The sequence below is a fragment of the Marmota flaviventris genome, chromosome 15 (assembly GCF_047511675.1).
Source record: "Marmota flaviventris isolate mMarFla1 chromosome 15, mMarFla1.hap1, whole genome shotgun sequence".
NCBI lineage: Eukaryota > Metazoa > Chordata > Mammalia > Rodentia > Sciuridae > Marmota > Marmota flaviventris.
In genome coordinates, this window is record NC_092512.1 from 37,487,206 (window position 1) to 37,503,536 (window position 16,331).

A 16,331-nucleotide genomic window follows, 5' to 3' on the forward strand; every position below is an offset into this window, starting at 1 on the left:
AAACTAAAATAGAAGTTTCAACAACAACAACAACAAAAAACACAAGCTTATTTCTTTTTACTCAACAACTAGAGTCTAAAGGACATGGTGATACCACAGTACTGAGGACCTAGGTTCTTTTTATCTTGCTGCTCTGTCATCCTTAGCCCTGCAGCTTTCAGCTCAGAGTGTAGGATGGCAGCTCCAATTCCTGCCATTATATTTATTTTCCAAAAGAAAGAAAGGGAGAAGGAAAAAGGGTATGCTCTTTCCCATTTAAAGTCAGGACCCAAAAATCCAAACATATGAAGTTCATTTCCAGTTGTAGTAGCCAGAACGTGGTCATATGAGTATACCTAGAATGTAAAATCTTTATTTCCATTACAGAAATTTCTATTATAAAAATAAGAGAAAAATAGATATTGGGAAGACAATTAGTCTCCTCTATCATAGTAACTGAACGCAGTACAGAGATAAAGAAATGGAAGACCAGAAACATTAATTAAATTTTCTAAGGTCAATAAGAAGTAGGGTTCAGATTTCAAGTCAGTCTAACTCCATAGGCAAAATTCTTAACTACTATTCTAGATTCCTTCATTATGATGTTCTGTTCTACTCTACTCAAGACCTTTATTCCATTAACAAAGAATTCGTCTTTTTATGAAACTGATAACTATACATTTATACCATGTACAAAAAAAATTAGTAATACAAAAAAATTTCTTTCTACTAGTAGTACCAACACTTTCTTAAATGTTAAATATGTATTTTTAGAGGACATCTTCATATCTGGCTCTTAGAATGCATTAGTGTGGGAAAAAATGGTCATAATTAACAAGTACACACTCAAAAGAAAATGACAATACTGGAAAATTAAGTACTAATGCAAATGAATTCCAATTTTTTACCTCTCCTAGAACTTGCACACATAAGTTCATTCTCTAAACTGACAGAATACATAAAAGTCCTTGCTGACAGACAAAATGTAGTAAAGATGGAAAGTTAGCAAATAGGACAAAATGGAGTATATAATCATTCAAATCAACTAAAATAGATTCAGAATTAAGCCAAAAACAAACCTGGTTTTAGCCTGCTATATGGTTCATATTCATGTTCCAAGGCACAAACAATCATTTTCAAAATCCTATGTACTGCACTGCTATCCAAGCGAAAATCAAGGGGACCTACAACAAGGGTTTTAGTAGACTTCTCTTGAACTGTTCCCAAATCTTCATTTTTCCCTGTAGAAAAGTCTTGTTGATTTGCAGAACCTATAAGAAGTTTAATTTTACATTAGTATTTTAAGCATCAATTAGATATACCAAGTATATATTTTAATATTTCACTTTTATCTTTTTAGCTTCTAATAACTAAATGCCTACAAAGCAATTCTCATCAGCTAGATACAGAGAGCCCACATTATTTATCTTTATGTCCATACAGATTCCCATTATCTAATGCTACAAGCACTACAAAATCAAAATGGTCATTCTTAGAAAATGTTCTGTAAAACCTAAAGATCTTAGATTCATTGTTTTTTATCTAGAGAAACTTTGAAGGAAATTTCACTTTACTACAATTTATCTTCAAGTTTCATAGAAAATTAGTTTAAAAATATATGTGCACAAGGACTTTGAGGGTTATCTAAAGACCATCAAAATGAACATTGTTACCTGCTTTGAAATATGCCAGAATAAAACTATTATGACTTTGTTCTATGATACAGTCCTTCTATCCCTAGATCCTTCATCGCCCATATACTGAAGAGGAACAAAAGCTTTTCTAAAGAAATCTTGGTTCTAGCAACAGAAATTTCTTATTAACTAATACAAATTCTTATTAGAATATACAAATTCTAATATATATTAGAAATAATATATAAAAAATATATAGGAATATATAGGGGCCGGGATTGTGGCTCAGCGGTAGAACACTCACCTAGCACATGGAAGGCACTGGGTTCAATCCTCAGCACCACAAAAAATATATAAATAAATAAGGTATAAAAAATAATATACAAACCCATTATTACATGTGACAATATAAAATATTTTTTAAATCTTAAGCCGTTTTGTTTATTCAAACGAAGAGGAAAATAAGACTTTCCAGCATTAATAAAATTTTAGAATTTAATAAAATACAAAAAGTCTGTATCTGTACCTTCTAATAACTTTACAAAAATATACAAGGGAGTACAGTTAATATTTAGCGTCAGTAGCATGAACAAAATTAAATTTATTATTTATATACTTACTAAGATGACTCAGTAGGCATAAATTTTTTAAGGTGACTATGTAATACAAATACAAAATCCATACACAGACTTACATGTCAATTAAAACATACAAAGTTCATCTGACACATATTTCTGACATGCAATAATTAACATTGACTCACAGAAGATATGCATAATTAATATTGATGCATAGAAGTTAGGTATAAATAACACTATTCAGATCTCCCATAAATGGTTATGGGAATTAAATAAACTAACACATGTAAGACACTTAGAACTCTGCATTTAAATCCAATAAATATTAATTATTATAAGCATCATCATCCACACATAAGTGAATACAGGTTCACAATAAGAAATATGAACATTTAAACATAGCTACATAAAAGCAAGGAAATAAAAAGATTACTGAGTAAAGAAATATGAACACATATTTAAAGTACGTTGATAATCACAAGTGAACAGTGGAATTTTGTTATTTTCTTTAAAAAAAAAAAAAAGTTCAGCTGCAAAATAAAGAGATGTTGCCAGGCACAGTGGTGCACACCTATAATCTCAGCGAGTTCAAAGCTAAACTCAGCAAAAGCAAGGCACTAAGCAATTCAGTGAGACCCTGTCTCTAAATAAAATGGGAATGTGGCTCAGTGGTCAAGTGCTTCTGAGCACAATCCTCGGTACACCCCACACACACACACACAAAAAGGATGATTCAAGACAGATTTCAGAGATGAAATTTGACACTCCACCCCCTCCCCTCCCAAAAAAAGGCAATGGCTCTAATGCTGAAAAAGAAATCATGATTATAACCAGAGTTCTGGTTTGAGCAACTAAAAAATAATGGTAAAATTTTCCAAGAAAAGGTGACTGAAAATAAAGAAGGGATACAGGTAGTAGGTGGTCATGGGGATGTCAACAATTCAATTTTTTACATACTCAGTTTTGAGATATTTGTGAGACACAAAAGTGAAAATATCAAGGATACATTGGATATTTAATTCTGAATCTTTAAGAATTCTATACTAGAAATTCAGATATGTGCATCAACAACATAAAGCACTTCAATGCAAGAAAAGAATGAGATTATTTCAACAGACAGTTCAGGGGTAAAAAAACGAATCCAGGGACTGACTGATGAAAACAACATTCAGAAAACATTACAAAAAGGAGAGGCAGAAAATTACTACTCTATCGTCTCTCCTCATTAGATAAAATTTTCATCAAGATCAACTCTGTGGTGAGGTCTTCAATCCCTCAAACAAAAGCTGTCAATTTCTTACTTGGACCTCTCTTTCCTATTTATATGACTATTCTTAACAAATAATATAATGACCATTAATTTAAATGCCTAACTCTGCACTACTTGTTGGCTTCTTAAAAAACATTTTGATCTTCTATTTATCCACAGTACCTATTACCTAACATATATTATGCTGGATCTTAGTTAAAAGGCTAAGATACAATAATACAAACAGATAATTTTTAATACAATAATGTGAAAAAATAAAAAGAGACCCTATTTTTCAATATAAAAAAGACCAAAATCATAATAAGCACATCATATGAGCACATAAAATATCAAATGGTGAAATATTTTAAAACATCATTTACTTCCTATAGCAAAATAATAATTACATAATAAAATGATAAACACGGGTTTTTCAACTCTGGAATAATTTGTTTCTACTTTTTTGCTTTGAAACAAACCCTCTTTTTAATAAAAAGACCTATATAATCTTCTAAATGAATTCAGTTCAGAAAATAAACTGTTTCTTTTAGACAAGTTAATGCAATATAAAATCTAATGCTTAAATTTTTAATATTTAGTACATATATGAGAACCATCGGTAATACAAAATGTCTTTTCAATCAGCTATACAAAAAAAAAATGGACAAAATGACAAGATTCCAAGAAATTTCTAGCATAACATTAAAATTAAACCATTCCCCAAAGTATCAGAATGTAAATATAACATAACAGAATACAACCAGTTAAATGCCAATTGACTCTAAAGATGCCTTTGTTTCTATTGCCCAAAGAAAAGCAAACATAAAGAAAAGAAGCCAATACCTTTGCCACTGGTGCTCTCCATTGTGTACAGGTAATCCATGTAAAAAGCCCCAAACCTTTGCATTCCAGCTATCTCAGTATATGTCTCCTGCAAACAAAGCAATGCAAACATACATTGTATAAAAGAAAGTTGAGTTTAAAACTTGATAGTCAGATATATATCCTTACATAGATTATATCAACTCAAATGATTATCTAAACAAAAGAACAGATTGGTACCCAAAGAATTCACTTCTGAGAAAGATAATGTTTCCTCTACTGCAGACCACACAAAAGGACTTTCATAATTCTACAGATATTTTGGCCACTTTATCAACAATTTCTAGTTAATGAGTACCTATAATGGAATAGATATTATATTTTTGACCTTTTTCACTATCACAAAACTGCCTAATAATGTATACTCTCAAATGGGTCTTAAAACATTTTAAAGACTAAAGATATACTAAAATATTCTAAATGAATCTTAATTGTGCATGTCAACATTAAATTCTTTACTATTAACAATGAAAATAAATCTTTTTTAAAATTTTTTTTAGTTGTAGATAAACAAAACACCTTTATTTATTTATTTATTTTATGTGGTGCTGAGGCTCAAACTCAGTGCTTCACACATGCTAGGCAAGCGCTCTACCACTGAGCCATAACCCCAGCAAAAAATAAATCTTAATGAAAAAGTTAAAATATAAATTATTTATTATGTTAATCTTCAGATAATTTTTTTGAACTTTAAAATTTATTTTATAAATTAATATTCCACAAACATATTCACATACTCTTACATAGTACTAAAAAGTATATATTCATGTCTTCTCATCAACCTCACATGCTAGAGGTAACAAAAATTAATAAAGAAAATTCTATACATTTCCTCCAGGACTATTTCAGCAGTACATGGACAAATAAACTATGGTTATTATTACATAAAACTAAACATCTCTGTGCATTCCTTAAGCCTATCTAGATGTAGAAGCTGGGCAAAAACATTCTAAATGTTTCAGTAAATGAATTTGCATTCAGAAGATATTATCTGAGAAGAAATATGGCAAACACAAGTATTCACACAGAGTGTCCACCCAAACAACAGCACAGAATTTGGCTCAAATATACTGTCTGACCTTATGATGAGCTGCATCCAAGATAAATTCTGCACGAGTACCATTATTTTCTGGGCTTCGATAATCAAACAATGAATTTGTAAGGTATGTCAAACCTTTTGTGCTTAAATTTTCACCACAAATGAAGAAACTGGCTTCCTGAAAACAAATGTAAAATTTCTAAACAGGAGGTAAAATCTGTTAAAGAAAATAAAACCTTAACTTTATAACATCCATTCAGTATTATTAATATTTGAGGAACTGTAAAAAGATAAGGAATGCTGTCTCCACTTTCAACGCGTATTTTTGGCAAAGAACATTTTTACAAACCAAATAGGAACTCTTAAGTAGATGCCACAAAAAGAAAGAAGAAATATTTATGAATTGGAAATATTTAGAACTCATATCTAGGTGTTAAGTGCTACCAACTTTTTAAATTCCCCTGTGTTCTATAATTTCTTGCAGGGGAAATGTACAGGAAAACAGTAAAGCTTCTCTCTCAAGCCAATGATATATGCAGTCTAGCAGATTTTATAAGGTTAAGAACTTCACTGTCCCTGCATCAAATTCAAAAAAAGGATGGAGAAAAGGAAATTTTAACTTACAGTTTCACTTCTATTCATATTTTCTTCAAAATCTTTAACACCCATAATTCCTTTAAGACACATGGCTCTGCAGCCTACAAACCCAATCTGGCAGTCAAAGAAAGGATCTCCCATCATAAGGGCCTATAAGAGGAAGGGAAACATTAGAATTAAAAACACATTCAATGAAAATATTACATGCTTTCTTCATAAAATTTCTAAATTAGCTAGACATCTTTAGACACCCAAATGTATTCTCCTTAGATCATAAACTGTATGAAAGTAAGAAACATTTATGTTATGTTTTTTCTGTACTCTCAATCCTCTGTATCATCAATGATTTATACTTCATGACCGCTAATATGCACATACACATCCACACATACATATAAGATAAACAAAGAAATAAACTAAATGAAGGAATAAATTCATGTTGCATATTAAAGTATTTGTTAAAGAAATAATTATTCTGGGCTGGGGCTGTATCTCAGTAACAGAACGCTTGCCTAGCATGCATGAGGCACTGGGTTCGATCCTCAGCACCACATAAAAACACACAAATAAAATAAAGGCATTCTGTCCATCTACAACTACAAAAAAGAAATCTAGAAAAGAAAAGAAATAATTATTCCAACCAATACTAATGAATACTAAAAAAGAAATATACAACTAAGTATAATATTTTAAATATACTACTATTATTAACTATCATTAACTTGTTAACTGTAAATATTAACTTTAAAAACATTCAAAGATTTTTTTTAAATATATTCAATATTGAGAGATTACCTCAATGGTAGTTCCTTCTTGTTCCCAACACAATACTTCCTTAGATTTTACTTTCTGTGGGCTATAGTAACTACTCTCAGCTTGCATTTCAGTGAGCTAAAAAATAAGAATATTAAGTAAATCAAAACAAGTATTTAATGGTAATATGCTGTCATTATTATGATGACCTGATGAAAACATGGTCAATTTTAGATTCAGGAAACTTAATTATTAAGCAGGAAAACAGGTGCTGCAAAAACAGCTGTAACACATTACTCATGGAATTAAAATTGAGCATACTAGTCTAAACTTATTTACCATTTTTTTAAAACTCTTTCTTAATACTGCTTTAAAAAGTTAAAGCTATGAGAAATAACAGTCTCACTTATAAAACAATTCATATATTCTGCCAAAATTTACATATTATAAACTTAATTCATTTATTTTCACTAATATATTCAGCCATGTTTAATTTCAACCAATTTTAAGTTTTCTCACTATTTGTAATTTTTTAAAAAAGAAGAAAGAAAGCTATGAAGAAACAAATAGGTCAACAAAACTTTCTGGTTCCCATGAGGAAGGTAGGATCCTCGGTACTCTCTATCAGTCTCATACTATATCTCATAGACTCATTCAGTTATGTGACAAATACTTTTTGAGTGGCCTCGTAGATAACAAGGACTAAATAAAATGCTGACAAAAGCAAAAAATTGGTTTACAAAAGTAGGACCTATATTATCAAAATTAGATCATTTAAGTCATTTTTAAAATTTTTCTCTAAATAGAATGTGGTATCCCAGTATGATCATGGTATGGAAAAAAGAACATTATAAAACTCAGTTAAAGTCTGCAATTTAATAGTCATGCAACAATTTTGGTGTCTTAGTTTTGACAAATACACTGTGATAGCCTAAAATGGCACAAAAATAGGAGAAACTGGGTAAGCAATGTAAGTGAACTCTGTCCCATTTTTGCAACTTTTCCATATCTAAAACTACAAAATAAAAAATCAATTTTTAAAAAATTAAGATACTGCCTGGATTTGATGAAGATTTTTAGTTACCATTATTCCCATTAAAAGGATTACATAGTATTCTTCAAATATAAACACAAAGTCAAAGATCATATTTTAAAAAACTATTTAAGTAAATAAAACTTATTTAATTAAAAGATTACAATTTTAGTCTAACTACTTTTTATTGAAAACCAACTAATTATTCTCATTTTTATAAGAAAGTTTTTATGTACTATATTTTTCAAGTAAGTCCTTAATTCCTGGATATTCCTACTACTGGTATATTCATTGCTATTTTAAAGTACAATTCTGTAAGCTAAAACGCTTAAATAAAATTGAATTTTTAAACTTGATCACCCTTCAGCTGTCTACAATTACTGCAGAGAAAAAAGCAATTAATTGATTAAAAGGACTCAAACATTACAAGAACAATTTTAAACATTATTAGAAAAATGCTACATTTAATTTGGCATGATTTTTGTTGGACTGATATCAACTGTTCAAAATGCTAATGCAGAAACATGACCTTATTTTCTGACCAAAATATGAACCACAAATTAATTCCATACATTCTTCAAATCCAAGCTGATCCATGAATTCTAATGTTTTCCTTCAAAATATCTATATATTTTCCTTAAAGAAATCCTTGAGAAACAAATATTTTAAAATTTTAAAAAAGATATATTTAATAACAAATACTGCCCAAAAAAATCCATAAAAGTTTTGTATATAAATGCTGATTCTGACTCAGCTGAAAAAAAATTCTTTTCAATAATAGAAATGTACCAGAATAATTTCAAATTTAACAGTAAACAGGCAAAACTCTCCAGAAAAGATTGCACTTAAAGATCTGGACTTCCCTAGCAAACTCATTTTAAAAATAAACCATGCTGGACTCCTAAAACCAAAAAGTTTTAAAACTTCAGGTCTACAAGTAGCATTAAAGTTTATCAGAAATGGATGTAATCTAGAAATACAGATGGCAGAATATGCTGATGAACTGGATGTGATAGAAGAAAAAAAGATATTTATAATTGCTGAAGTCTAAGCAAGTGAGTGAATAATGTTGCAATTCAATGAAATGTAAAACAGTAAGGGGAAATCAGGAGTAAAGGAAAAATATCAAGTGTTCTGTTTTTGACTGGAATTAATGACTATTAGATATGCAAGTAATGACAAAATAGTTCAAAAATAGTACAAAATAGGGAACTAAATTCTAAAGCTCAAAGTAAAGACTGGAGGCAAAAATCTGGCACTCTGTCATCATCTACATATGATCAAATTATACCACCTTAAGAACCAAATACAATAAGGCTAAAGACCAAATCCCATATGCCAACATTTTAAAGTCAGACCAAAGAGAAGCAGCAAGAAAGAAGATTTTAAAAGTACATGGTAAACAAAGAAAGCCCCAGGGAAAAAAAAAAAATTAAAGAGGAGCCAGACAAAGCAATATAGGCCTATAATCCCAGGAACTCAAGAGGCTAAGGCAGGAGGATCACAAATTCAACGCCAGCCTTGGCAACTTAGTGAGGCCCTAAGCAATGCAGTGAGACCCTGTCCCCCAAAATAAAATAAAAAGGTAGGAGGATGTGGCTCAGTGGTTTAAGTGCCCCTGGATTCAATTGGAAGGAAGGAAGTTAGTAAGTAGGCTTGTTGGAAAGAAGGAAGACTGGTTCATTCAAACAGAAAGACCCTACCTGGAGAAATTCTTTATATATATATATATACACACACACACACACACACACACACACGTGCTAAAACATATGTAACACAGTGTTATTAACAGCAGCATCTTAAAACATACAGCAAAAATATTAAACAAGTGGTATGACTCTCCACCCTTCCTTGTTGCAGTCAAAGCAATTTCCAAGTCATTCTGTTCATTCTATGAAGATTTTGGTTTGGATTCTCTCTCACATTACATTATCATTGTCATGATTCCTGGTGATTTCAATATTCATGGAGATGGTCATCTTAAAGTCTGATCTCTCAGTTTCTTTACCTCCACTCCTACAAAGATCTTGTCCTCTACCTTACCTTCATCATTCATTCACCTTTACTCAAGTAGTGGAATATGACCAGAGTAAAGCACAACCACAATGCCTGGTGCCTCTACAAATTCATGATCATCACAAATCCTTGCTTCAATATCCCTTTCACAATAAAAACCTTTCCTGATCATTCAATTTTAAGTTACATAATCCTCTTTCTTTTAGTCAAACACTCTATTCTTCTTCCCTGGTTTTTCTTTGTAACTCTTACCATCAATAGACAAACTATGTATTTCATTTACCAATTTATAACAATAACAAGTTTTAAGAGGCAGAGGTTTACATCTATTCACTACTTATCCCTACAGACAAAACAGTGCCTGACACAAAGCTGGCAGTAATAAATATCTACTGCATGAATTAATATATTGTTCAGGGATAATACATGTATGGTAACTGTATTATAAAAAGTAAGAAACAAATAATCTGAAACTCAGGTTAGGTTATATTTGGTAGATATTTTAGCATATATATATGTGTTAGTTTCTCCAGGTAGGGCTTTCTATTTGAATGAACCAATCTTCCTTCTTTCCAACAAGTCTTCCTTCCTTCAAATTAAACCCAGGGGCACAAAAGAAGGCAAAATATGACCAAAGAACAATAAAAGATAGCAAAAGTATAAGAACTTTATATTTTATAAATGAACGGGTATTCATTTTACTGTTCTTTATGAACTTCATCATTATATACTATTATGAATATATAGTTTTACTCACATTTTTAATGGAAGAAATGGTCAAGGTATGTTAAATGTTGCTAGAAATTGAGTTAGAAGATAAATTTAAGAAATTGAGACTGTCTTAAAAAGTGAAAAGTAAAAAGAGAAACTGTATATAAATAGCCCTGCAAAGAAATTTTGTAATAAAATGCCAGCAAGAGGGCTGGCTCAGAGGTAGAGAGCTTGCCTACCATGTGTGAGGCACTGGGTTCAATCCTCAGCACCACATAAAATAAAAAATATATTAAAAAAAAAAAAAAAAACTATCGGCAAGAATGTAGAGAAAGCTGGCACAGTGGCACACACCTGTAATCTCAGTGGCTCAGGAAGCTGAGGCAGGAAGGATCTTATATTCAAAGCCAGCCTCAGCAACACATGAGGTCCTGCCTCAAAATAAAAAATAAAAACATGCTGAGGATGTGGCTCAGTGGTTAAGTGCCCATGGGTTCAATCCCCAGTACCAAAAAATAAATAAACAAACAGGACAGGAACAACAAAGATAGTGAAGGAGACTGCACAATTCAGCTCAAACTGCTGGTAGAAAGCTATGCCAGGCAGGGCAGGCATTTTGTAGAGACCACACATAGCTACTCATCCTAGAAGAAATAAACTCTATACAGTTTTCTCTCCATATCTGTAGATAAAAACACATAAAACCATAAGGAACACCTCTGAAACTGGTTGTCCCAGTAATTGGTGTAGAAGGATCTTGCAGACAGCTGCTAGCAAAAGATTACAGAAACACCCTCCCCCCTCAGTAGACAAGGGGAGTCGGGTGAAGCTGATCTGAGAGCCAGTCACTCTCAGTGGTTGCTACACTAGAAATGTACCCAATAGTGCTAGCTGCCATAACACAGGCAAAGATAGGCCAACTGACACCCTTCTCCAATGGCAGGTAAAATTCCTATGCTATGCAATAGGGCAGAGAATTCCATGATAGAGCAGAGCTCAAACACCCCAAAGAGGACCTGTCCGTACAGGTCTCATGGTCACAGACAGCTACCAAGCATTTAGACAAGAGCCACTACCCACAATCACCAACACAGCAAAACAGGTACTTTCAATCCACAGCAGCCAGCAATAGCCCTGATCCTTGCACCCCTGCACCCAACAGAAACAACCAGTAGATGTCACGGCCATTAAGAATGCATATTTGGGCATTTGAGCTAACAAACAGAGCAGCTGACTCCAGAACCACACCCATCAGAGCAGAAGATCCTGTGTCCCAGAAAGGTATTGTACCACTCAGAGGGTACATAACCAGGAATCCGAGAGCTACCAGGAGACACCAAGCTCATTCAGTCTTGGGGGCTCATGCTAGGCATTTCCTGGAGGCAACTACTCATACATATGCAACACAGTACTGTCCCACAGACACAAGCCACTTCCGAATGTGTCCAGATACAAGCCCACTGACCTGCACATACACCAGAGAGGTACAGCAGCACTACACCTCCCATGGGCCACCCAGCACCACATCAGCTAGCACCTGTCTTTTACTGCTTTGAAAAATACACAGGCACCAGATTTTATAGCTCTGGGTTCGTATAACTTCTCTTCAGGAAGGTACAAAAACCTGTACCCCTAACAGGGAGAAACCTGGCTGCTAAGTAACAAAAAAATTAGGGACTATCTCCTCTGAACCACCAGGAAGCTAGTAGGTGCCTGAACACAACAAAGAATGGAGGGGGATTTCTACACTTGATCTTAGCCAAAAGGCCGAGAAGCGATGGAGGGGGATTTCTAAAACTTAGATCACTATCTTTAGATCACTATCTCCACACCCAAAGAAACTCAGAGGCAAAGTCAAAAGCCCTAGGCATCCACTGAAAGTTCCAATCCTGATAAAATCAAATCAGGAAGACCTAATAAGAAATCTCATCACCTCAAAAAAGCTCAACATGGAATATCATAAATATTTCAAATGTCAGTTTTGGTCAGGCAGAAATTATTTTTCATATTGAATCTACAGGGGTTCCCTAATTATTCAATATTATAGTCCTAAATCCAATTAAGTATATTTCTTCAAATGTTTTAAAGCTTTAAATGGAATCATTTTATCTTTCTTCTGCTAGCTCAGTTTTAAAAGTGCTCTGTTATGGTTTGGATATGAGATCTCCTCCAAAAGCACCCATGCTAATGCAGGATTATTCAGAAGTCAAATGATTGTGAAAGGTGTAACCCAATCAGTCCAACCAGTATGAAAGGATTGACTGGGTGATCATTGTAGACAGGTAAGGCATAGACACAGGAAGTGGGACACTGTGCATTGTGCCCTAAAATAATTATTCTTCCCTGCACCCTTGCCCTTGCCCTCGCCCTCGTGGGTACCATGAAAGGTGCAGCATTCCTCCACACCCTTCTGTAATGGCTTACAACCTCACCTTGGGCCCAGAGCAATGGATTCAACCAACCATGGACTAAACCTCTGGAACTGTAAGCCAAAATAAAATTTCCCTCTTCTAAGTTGTTCTTTTCAGGAATTCCAGTCAGTCACAGCAACACAAGAGCTGACTAAAATACTCCTCTCTAGTCTTTCTTGTGCCTGTTGCATTTACCTGCTCCTGTCTCAAACTCCCTCTCATATTTCCTACTTTTAATCTTTGTTTTTTTCTTTTTTCTTTTCTCTTTTTTTGGTCTGTTCATTTCCTTCCTTTTCCCTTTATAATAGTACATTTACTGTATTTAGTATCTAATTTCCCAAACTACTCAAAAACATCTCTCTCATTTTATACTTGGATTAAAAGAAATTATGGAGAACATTTTCAAAACTTCTTTTTAGGGGCTGGGAATGTGGCTCAAGCGGTAGCGTGCTCGCCTAGCATGCGAGCGGCCTGGGTTCGATCCTCAGCACCACGTACAAATAAAGATGTTGTGTCCGCCAAAAAATAAAAAAATAAATATTAAAAATAATTTTCTCTCTCTCTCTATCTCTCTCTCTCTCTCAAAAAAAAAAAAAAAACTTCTTTTTAAAGCCAATTAGTATAAGGCTTCATTCTGAAGTAATTGCAGATAATAGAGATTACTAACTGTCTCTCAAAGTGGAGCTTGATACTAAACTCAGCAGCAGGTACACACTGAGTAGGAATACTGACACTTGGATTCACTCAGACTAGGATACTTAGTAAAGAGAAACCACTGACCAAAAAGTTTCTTCTATAAAAGTAAAATAATCATCCCAGCAGATGGGTAGAAATACTAATTATATCAAAGTGCAAAGAAATAAATCACCCCAAGTAGCTCACAAGAATTCAACAACTGACCCCACTGACACTATGATGGAGGAAATTTCAAATAAGGAGTTTAGAAAGTTGATACTTAAAATGATCAATAAACTAAAAGAATATCTAAAAAAACAAACTATGAGAAAATTCAGGAAATGAAAGAACATTTCAATAAAGAGAGAGACTCTGAAAAAAAACCAAACATAAATCCTAGAAATGAAAGACTCAATCAGTCAAACTAAAACTTCAATTAAAAGCATCATCCACAGATTAGACCACACAGAAGACCCATTTTCAGGCCTCAAAGACAAGGCATATAATCTTGAAAACAGAGTCATCAATAAAGAAAATATGTAAACAGACCATGATCAGAATACTGAAAACAACTGAGATAATCTACAATCATTGGCTTAGAAAAAGGCAGCAAGATATAAAGTAAAGAAATACAGAAACTTTTCAGTGACATACTATCAGAAAATTTTCTAAACCTTGTGGATGATATGAAAATCCAAATAAAAGAGGTATTTAGAACTCCAAATAGACAAGATCAAAAAATACCCTAAGACAAAATGTAATTAAAATGTCTAATATACAGATACAGAAGGATAGAATTCTAAAAGCCACAGGAGAAACAACATGGGTAATACTCAGAGATGATTCAATTAGACTTTCTGCTAACCTCTCAGTTCAGACTCTAAAATCCAGGAGGCCCTAGAAAATATATACCAATGATTGACTGATAATGGTTGCCACCAAGGTTGCTGTATTCAGTAAAATTATCCTTCAGAATTAAAGATGAAATATAAACCTCCCTAGATAAGCAGAAACTAAACAAATTCATAACTTCTAAGCCAGCTCAACAGAAAATACTTAGTGAAATATTACATGCAGAAGAAATTAAATAAAAACCATCTCTCTATAACACTGAATGTAAATGGTCTCAACTCTCCAAGTAAAAGAAGTGAACTGGCACAGTAGATTTAAAAACATGACCCAAACATATGTTGTTTATAAGAGACTTATCTACAGGCAAAGACATTCACAGGCTAAAGGTAAAAAATTAGAAAAAGATATTTCATGCAAACGAGACTGAAAGCAAGCAGGAGTACCTACTCTCATACCTGACAACATAGACTTCAAGCCAAAATTCATCAAAAGAGACAAAGACGATCAGTTTATACTGGTTAAGGGAACTATCCAACAAGATATAAAGATTTTAAATATTTATGTCCCAAATATCAATGCTAGTAATTACATAAAATAAGCTCCACTTGACAAAAGGCTCACAGAGACCCCCAATACAAAAATAGTGTGTAATTTCAATTGACCACTCTCACCAAAAGATAGATCATCCAGACAAACTAAGTAAAGATTCTTCAAAAATTTAAAAAAAAAAAAATACTATTAATCAAATGGACCAAACAGATATCTATAGCAACAACTGAAATCACTTCTCAGTTGAACATGAAACATTCTCAAAAACAGACCATATTTTAGGACACACAAAAACTCTTATGAAATACACATACACATAAAATAACAAGTTAATTTCTTGCATCTTATTAGACTATAATAGAATGAAATGAAAAATTAATAACAAAAAAAATCAATTTAACGTGGAGATTGCATAATATGCTTTTAATCAAGGAATGGGTCACAAAAAAAATAGAGGGAGAAAATGTTCTTAAACAAGTGAGAAAAGAGAAACAATATATTAAAATCTCTAGGATTATATAAAAGCAGTTCTAAGAAGAAAGTTTATAGTATTGAGTGTCTACATAAAAAATAAAGATAGCAAATAAATATTCTAATGTTAAATCTCAACATGCTAGAAAAGCAAGAACTAATTCCTAAAACAGTAGAAGACAGAACAATTCTCAAAGTCAAAATTGATAATAAAAAAGATACAAATGATCAACACAACAGAGTTGCTTCTGTGAAAAGATAAACAAGATTGTTAATTCCCTTAGCCAAACCAATCAAAAGAAAAAAAAAAAGTTAACATTAGAGGTGCAAAATAAGACATCACCACAAATATTTCTGAAATCCAGGGTCATTAGCAACTATTTTTCAAAACTTATAATAAAATGGAAAATCTAGATAATGTTGACAAAATTTCGAGACACATATGACCTACCAAAACTGAACTAAGATGTTATGGAAATCTAAACAAACAAATATCAAGCAACAAGACTAATTTTAAGTCTTCCAACAAAGAAAATTCACTACATAGAGAGTTAAGGATAAACAACACATGATCATTTCAAAACAGGCAGAAAAACCTTCCAACAAAATAATGCACTCATTCATATTAAAAACACTGAAGACAGTAAGGATAGAATGAACTTATCTAATATCATAAAGGATATATATGATAAACATAAAGATGACATCATATACAATGGAGGAAAAAGTCAAAGTGTTTCCTCTAAAATCAAGAACAAGGTAAGGATGTCCACCCTCATCACTCCTATTCAACATAGTTCATAAAAACTCTCACCAAAGCAATCAGGCAAGAAAAAAAATTAAAGGGATACAAATAGAAAACTAAATCAGCAAAGTACCTCTACTTGCTGATAACATGA

At 32.6% G+C, this 16,331-nt stretch overlaps 1 protein-coding gene across 10 annotated transcripts in view; it reads right to left on the reverse strand.

Annotated features, from left to right (window-relative positions):
• The window catches only part of Vps13b (vacuolar protein sorting 13 homolog B), a 757,361-nt gene that overhangs the window by 658,987 nt on the left and 82,043 nt on the right, over positions 1-16,331 (reverse strand). For all 10 annotated transcript variants that reach the window (XM_071602212.1, XM_071602213.1, XM_071602214.1 and 7 more), the window contains 5 exons: positions 6,754-6,849; positions 5,986-6,108; positions 5,402-5,539; positions 4,284-4,371; positions 1,059-1,250 (listed from right to left, as the gene is read on the reverse strand). In XM_071602212.1, coding sequence (XP_071458313.1) covers positions 1,059-1,250; positions 4,284-4,371; positions 5,402-5,539; positions 5,986-6,108; positions 6,754-6,849 — 637 coding nt within the window. The remainder of the gene's footprint in view (positions 1-1,058; positions 1,251-4,283; positions 4,372-5,401; positions 5,540-5,985; positions 6,109-6,753; positions 6,850-16,331) is intronic.